Raw genomic sequence first — 7398 nt, forward strand, 5'->3', positions numbered from 1 at the left:
CATAGATTTATTTATACATATAGCTATAGATATAAACAATATTATATATAACAATGATAAAATAGGAATTCTATTTCACTTTATAATGGAAGCCATATTTGATATTTGGAAGCTATAAGTTACTAATTAACCATGTAGCTTAGTATTTAATCATTTGCTTAAATGCTATTTTGGGATTGTTTAAATAATAATGATCATTGATGATAACTTTTAAATTTTAAATTCGACTACATTTAATATTAAAATCCCTCCTTTCTTGATTTATAAAAAGAAAGAAAATGATATCATCATAATGTATCCATATAGATAAAGATGCACTATTTGCCACCACTAATGATTAGTGGAACCTCTGTTGAGTTGGTTTACAAACATTAATTGATTGCATTTATTATTTTTCTTATATTATGGGAAATTGAACTCTTAATGGTAGCCTATTAAGTTGTCATATCAATATGTTACTAATGATGGGTAAGAGTAAATTCAACAATCACATTTAATTGGTTTAGTTTTTGAATGGAAAATTTTGATCAGTAGGTTATTCGATAGAAAATTAATTTTGGCATTTTGAAAAGCATCCAACTATTGGTTGGTCAATTTCGGTTTTTCTATTATTTTTTTATTGGTTCAGTCAATTATTAGCTTTGAAAAGTCAATACGGACAACAATTACCTACGTTTTGATTGGTTTAGCTAACCAATTGATGGCATTCAGTTTTTTCAATTTTCAATTGGTTTGGATTTAATTGGTCTTCTTTTTCTTTTTTTTTTTTAAATTTTCAGGCTTATAACAAATATCCCAAGTGATGGTCATCATTGATTATAAAAACTACTTTCCATATTACTCTAATTTTCATTATAAAGTAAGATTAATCATTATTTTCTTATATAAATATTTTAATTTGATTTCTCTAACCCATAAAATGAACAACAATATGTATAGATAGAAAGAAAGGGAGGGGATATTTTATCTTAAAATATAATGTATTTTTCTTTTTTGAAAGAGTGGACTTATTAAAATAATCTTACTTGATACATGATTAAAAATTAAAATCTTTTTGAAATAGGACTTAACATGTCACTATTATAACCAATATTATATGTTTACATATATAGACATATATATTAGTAACATATATTTAAATACAAATATATATATGTTAGAATTGATGATTCAAATTCTAATTGGTTCGATCTAAAAAGTTAATGGTGTAATCCATTTAGCAAAATTTATTTTGTAAAATTTTTTAGTATCCTGTGCTGATAGCGAAGGTCAAAGCCTGAGATTGTAGCCCATCACTAAACCAGTTTTAGATTTATTCCATATTATATATTTAATAATAATTTTATATATAAAAAATATTAGTTAAAATTGCATTTGATTAATTAGATTAACTACTTCTATAGTATTAATATTACTTCAGTAAATTAACAAAATCAAATTAATACTATTGAAAGTCCATACTATGTATATATAAAAAAAATTATATTAATTTATTTATCATATAAAATATAAACTTTTTACTTTTAATTTTGGGTTTTGCCAAATAAATCAATTTTTTATTCTGGCTTGGTGGGAAATTTGCCGGCCCTTCCCCTCCTTCCCTTCTAATCAAAACAACATTTTGCCCTAGCCCTTTTTCAGACTCTGCAGTGCTTCACCACTCCTATAATGTCATCCCCCTTCTCTACGGCGGCTTACGAATTTCGTCCGTGATTCTTCTCTCTCCGAGCAACGGATAATCCCACTCTCACTGCTTTCAAGTGTGCTTCACCTCTTTATTTTTCTCTTTTGCTTTTTCCCCCTCTATTTCTTCATCTCCCCCACCTTCTGTAACTTGCATTTGTTGTTGTTTTGTCTTGAGACTCTCAAGCGATTTTGGGTAGGCTTCAAAAGCTAAAACCAGTTTTGGCAAAGTTATCAGTTTTTTTATGAAGAACTTCGAACCCACATCCTCAACTTTGGTCAAATCCCCAAACATTGCACTACATAGCGCCCAAATCCCTAAAATTTTTGTCTCCCATCCAACAGATCCCATTTCAATGTTAGAACCTTCCCATTTTTTTATTTTTTATCTATTCTGTTTTCTGATCTTATCCACCAATTCAGAGAATTTTAGAGTAATTTGTACTTCTTTGTTGAAGTAATAAGAGAAGTAGAAAAAATAAACTATTTTAATGCCTAGTCTTCATAACTTTTGATGATTTTCCAATTGGAGTTTTAGTTATCTCTTTTGTATTCATGTGGACATTTATAAATTTTTATTTTTAACTTTTCTTTTGCTAGTTGTCTTTTTTGCACTGATATCTCTTCAACTGTATTTAATCATTAGGTTCACCATGTTTACTCAGTGATTTGTCACCAGAATTTGAAGCCAATTAGTGAAACATTCAGGCTTATGATAACTTTATGCATCAAAATGAAAGATGTAAAGTTTTCACTTATTCCCCCCTTTCCATGTGTGCAAACACATATGCCTTGGTTTCTTTTTACTGAGAACTAAGTTTGATAAATAAATCATGCCTCAATATAATGTTATATACTCCTTTTATTGTAGTTTGATGGTGCATATGGAATGATTAATGATTTGGAGAAAATGAATTTGAAGCCAACAGCTAACATGTACAATGCCATACTGGGAGGGTACTGCAGAGACGTAGTTTCCTTTGTTTCATCGGAGGCTTTTGCCGTTCCTGTGTTTGTGCATTTGATTGTTTATGAATGCCCACTGCTTTTTTCTAATGTTATTTGAGAATTAAAGACTAAAAAGTTTTGGTTTTCTTTTATGCGATTTATTCTCATATTCATATTAGGAGGTACTTTAGAGAGGTAGTTTCCTTTGTTTCATCAGATGGTTTTGCCATTCCTGTGTGTGTTGCACTTGGTTGTTTATGAATGCGCACTGCTTTTTTTGTGATGTTATTTGAGAATTAAAGACTAAAAAGTTTTGGTTTTCTATTATTTGATCTATTCTCATATTCACTATCGTATTGACTTTCCTATTGCGTCAAGATTTGAAAGAAGAGGGCTTTCCTTTCATTTCAAAATGTATTACTTGTTTTATCTTCTTACCTCTATGCCCTACCCCCTCCTCCTTCTATGTAGTAATCAACACCAGATAGAAAGTTCTTAGGAAAATTGAAAATAACATACTGTTTGCTATGAATGGGCACTGTTTGTTAAGATTAAGGCTTTTTTTGCTTTTAAGTTGAGTTATAGTGTCTTCGAGTTGCACGGTTTGTTCAAGCTATGATGAGGCTTCATGTAGCTTATGTATGACCTCTATAATTGTAAGATAAGTATTGGTTTGTAGCTTAGTAATACTTCCCATAGTTGCTGGTATAAAAAGTTGTTTGATTATCAGAGAGGAGCATGGCTATTATATTAGATAGTTTCATTGAATGGTAGCATACAATCCTAAAAGGCAAGCTGTGAAACCGGACTTGCCTTTGCTTCCATCTTATTATGTTTCATTGTAAATTGTATTGATGTTCATGATGATGAAAAATGTGCATTGATAATTATTTAAGCTTTAGATTGATGGTGGTTTGCAATCCTAGCATTCCATGAATCTTCATACTCTTCTTAATGGAACACTATGTAAAGAATATATATGGTGCAAAGAGGGTTCTCAAGCAAATGGAAGAAGCAGATTTAAAACTAGATTCCTTGACTTTCTGTTATTTACTAAGCATCTGTGAGTCTGAAGAAGATATCAAAAAGGTGCTTGAAAATCCATATTTCAGCCAAAGTTTCTTGTCTAACTTATAGTCAAAATTGCAAAGTTTTATTAATTTTACTTTTGGTTGTTCATCCAATGTTTTATTACTGATTTATTATTATTATTTTCTAACAAAGAGCGAGGAAAATCCTAAACATCTTGAGTGAAAGTTGATTCTTATGCAACATGAACAGTAGTAATGAGTCCAATATAAAATACATAAAAAATTAAAATTATTACACCATACAAAAATTAATAATTGGAAGCTACATTCCAGTGGAAATTGAGTCTAAGAAAATGATTTTTTTCCCCTTCAGTTGTCTGCAAAGAATACTTAGAAAGAGAGAGAGAGAGAGAGAGAGAGAAGCGATTTTTCTCTACTTTAGACTGATCAGAAATGTTTTGACATGCATCAGTTATTCAATCAGTGATTATATATCAAAGAACAATTTTGTAAAATTGCTTTTTTGATTTTATTCATTTATTTTTTTCCCTCTTTCATGTAAATTATATCTAACTCTTACCTTTTCCTTATCAATTAAAGCTTACCTTGGATAAAATTTATCTTAAAAGATGTTGATCTGCATATCTGTTTGTAGTACCATGAAGAGATGAAGTGTTCTGGAATTGATGATATGAAGCATGTTTTCATGGCACTTATAAATGCTTATGCAAGTTTTGGACAGTTTGAGAAAGCAAAACACGTATTAGCCATTTGGCAAATTGATTAATAGTAAGGCAGATTTTTTTCTTTTCTTTTTTTTTTTTTTTTGTTTGTGGGTGGAAGTTGTTAAAATGAAGTCGAAGATGTTCACCTTTCTTAATGTTGCAGCGATATTTTCATACAATTACTGTTATCAAGTATGGTTTTCCAGCTTCAGTCATACATATCTGACCTACTATATGTCTCATGAATGTTTATTATCTTCATATTATGACTCCATGTACCTTTCACACCTTAAGAGCCTATTTTGCAATGAAAAGCCTTTTCTTTCTCTTTTTCTTTCTTTATTCCTCTAGAATTTGCTAGCATATGCATAGTGAATATGGAACCTCCACTTTCTTTGCTTTTCCTTCCATGATATTTTACCGACTTGAAGATTGCTGTATGATTTAAGTGCAAGGTTAATTTTTAATACAAACTTTTCTTACTTTTTGCTGTTATATCTAAGCTTTCCATAGTAGTATTTATGCAAAGTTCGATTAGTTATACTCTTTAATGTGGCAGGTAGTTTCAGATAAGGGTATTTCTGATAAAAGCTTGAATGAAATTAATAGTCCACATGCACAAGCTCTTTTTGAAAATGGACAGTGGTTTGATGCACTTGATATATATAAACAGATTGGATCTGCTTTGGAGCCCAAAGCTGTTATCAGTCTTATTGTAAGCTCTTTAACTCAGTGGTCTATGTTTTGTCTTGGAAACAGAAATGACATGCTCATACTCATTACTTAGGAGCACGTTCCATCCGATGGAGAGTTGAGCACATTGCTCAAACTACTGGACGAAATAAATCATTCAAACTATTGGGTTGATGATTGCTGCAGAGTTATCTTGTATTGTGTTTGATACAACCATTTAAGGTCCATTAGCATTAAATTTCCATTTGAATTAATTATTTTTGGCATTATCTAGTATACTTATTCATTCAATTTGATTTATCCTGCCATCAACTTGCTCAAGCAAATGAGGGATAAATTTTGTAACAACGAATTGGTTCTTGAAGGTTTTTTTAATGAGGTTTGCTTTTGTTTTGTTCTGTACATTCATTGTGTTCACCATGTCAATTTTTTACTGCTATTTATCTTTCCTACTGCATTGTATGACATGCTGGAAAGCCCCTTTACTTGCTGTTATGTATCTTTCCAAATTTGTATTCCCTGTGCTTTTGTTTTGTAGTTGCAGCTATGAATAGTTTGGATTAATACGTTTAAATATTTTATGCAATGATTTTTGCAGGCAGGCTATACGTTTCTGCATATTGGACATGCATCCCATTGAGGTTTTGTCTTTTTAATACAGTTTAGGTGAGATGTTCTTCCTACTAACCTTTTACCAGAATTTTGCATGTTTACAATTTGGAAACAGAGGCAGAGGAGCATTTATTTTGCTAGAAATGGAGATTTCGAGGTAAAGGATATCCTTGTTTTCATTCAGCTCCAACTAGTAATTAAATTGTGTTTTTTTTTTTTTTTTTTTTTTTTTTTTTTTTTTTTTCCCTCCCTTCTTTCTCTAATTTTGCAATGCTGTCATTCCAACTGTAATTAGGCCATTCAAAGTGAATGAGGCCCATAAACAATTTTGCTTATAGGAAAATGGGAAATGACCACAGCATTGTATCATTAATTTTATCTACTTTACGTTTATTCTAATCTTATCTGCTTTATTTTTATTCCAATTGAATTGCATTATTTTGTCTCTTCCATAATTGACAGTGCATATGTCATTGCAAGAATGAAGGATTTATTTAAAGAGCATAGCAACCTAATTTTGGGATTTAATAACTTTTTCGCCAAAAGATTATGATATAAAAGTTGATGAGGATGAGATGCCACCCAAAAAAAAAAAAAAAAAGAAGTTAAATTTAGAGAAGCTATCAATTGTGTAAACTAGATAAAGGTAAACTATGTTCTTTTGCTTTTAAATTATGAAATTCCATTCTTGCTTCCTAGTGCCTTAATAGATATAACCATTAACCTGTATAAATGATCACAAAATAATGAGCATGTGTACAATGGAGATTTAGGATTGATGGGTAGAGAAAAACTTTTTGTATTTATTCTCTTTTCAACTTGATAGGCTATCTCAAGGTGCCTTGTTGAGAGGAAAGTTGCAAAGTTTCAGGAAAAAACATCATTAAGAGGGGATCATTTATTGTATAGAGCTCTGATTTGCTTTTAATTATTTGATTTGGAAATTATAGTTGCTATTATTATTTGTAGCCAGTAAATGTACGAGGTTGGTTTTTCATTTGATTTTGGTTGTTATTTAAACTTCTTTCAAGTTCAGGAATTTAATGACCAAGGTTAAGTTTAATCGATTGAGTTCATGTTCAAAATTAATGCAATGAAGAGTTCAACACAAGATTTGTCTCCATCACCATCCACCATCGCCATCACTACTGTTACTTGTAATTGTTTATAGATGATTTTATTGCCTATGTTACACAAAATGATTGTTTTAAGTATGTACTAATGACAATTATATGCATGTAAAGACAATTATTGTTTTATAAATATTTAAAGCCTTAGCATTATAAGAATTTGCTAATTTGCTTTATATATTGTATATTTTTGCACCTTTACTATTGATTAACTTATAAACTAACTAAAATATTCGCATTTTAGTGAACAAATTGGTTACTAAAAATCTGTATGTATTAGTTGCTAAACATAAAGTATTTAGAGACAAGAGTTTGGTTGCTGAATATAGAGCATGGTGACCACTTTTCGGTGATTAAAAATATTTTTGAATATGTGAAAGACCAAAAGTGACCACTGTGTTGGTTGCTGTAAGTATTTTCACCGATCAAACAATTTGATTTCAAAATATTGTTTTTAATGATTATAATATTGGTAATTTATAATTGTGAAATTGATCACTTAATAGTTTTATGTTACCAAATTTAGTCAAAATGTTACTTTTTAGATATATTCAGGGATTAAAATTTGGTTATCAA

General features: G+C 30.0%; 1 protein-coding gene across 31 annotated transcripts; it reads left to right on the forward strand.

Annotated features, from left to right (window-relative positions):
• Nucleotides 1–1537: 1537 nt before the first annotated feature.
• Nucleotides 1538–7000, forward strand: LOC125418596 (pentatricopeptide repeat-containing protein At4g21880, mitochondrial-like). 31 transcript variants are annotated; one of them, XR_007237541.2, is made up of 6 exons: nucleotides 1538–2425; nucleotides 2555–2653; nucleotides 4318–4422; nucleotides 4947–5102; nucleotides 5175–5849; nucleotides 6729–7000. XR_007237541.2 is itself a non-coding variant. In XM_048462480.2 (6 exons), exons 1-5 carry the CDS (start codon nucleotides 2396–2398, stop codon nucleotides 5286–5288), a joined length of 504 nt encoding a protein of 167 aa, XP_048318437.2. In that variant the 5' UTR covers nucleotides 1538–2395; the 3' UTR covers nucleotides 5289–5302; nucleotides 5679–7000. The 31 variants fall into 31 exon arrangements, 6 of the variants coding, with proteins under 6 accessions (XP_048318437.2, XP_048318435.2, XP_048318436.2 ...); XR_007237542.2 differs by having other exon boundaries at nucleotides 5175–5459; nucleotides 5679–7000; XM_048462480.2 differs by having other exon boundaries at nucleotides 5175–5302; nucleotides 5679–7000.
• The last annotated feature ends 398 nt before the right edge of the window (nucleotides 7001–7398 follow it).

Source organism: Ziziphus jujuba, chromosome 12 (genome assembly GCF_031755915.1).
Source record: "Ziziphus jujuba cultivar Dongzao chromosome 12, ASM3175591v1".
Lineage (NCBI taxonomy): Eukaryota > Viridiplantae > Streptophyta > Magnoliopsida > Rosales > Rhamnaceae > Ziziphus > Ziziphus jujuba.

Coding starts and splice junctions, on each gene's coding strand:
- LOC125418596 (XM_048462477.2), top strand. CDS start 2,396: ATGATAACTTTATGCATCAAAATGAAAGAT. Junction 2,426..2,554: donor TATGCATCAAAATGAAAGAT/GTAAAGTTTTCA, acceptor CTTTTATTGTAG/TTTGATGGTGCATATGGAAT. Junction 5,103..5,174: donor AAGCTGTTATCAGTCTTATT/GTAAGCTCTTTA, acceptor CTCATTACTTAG/GAGCACGTTCCATCCGATGG.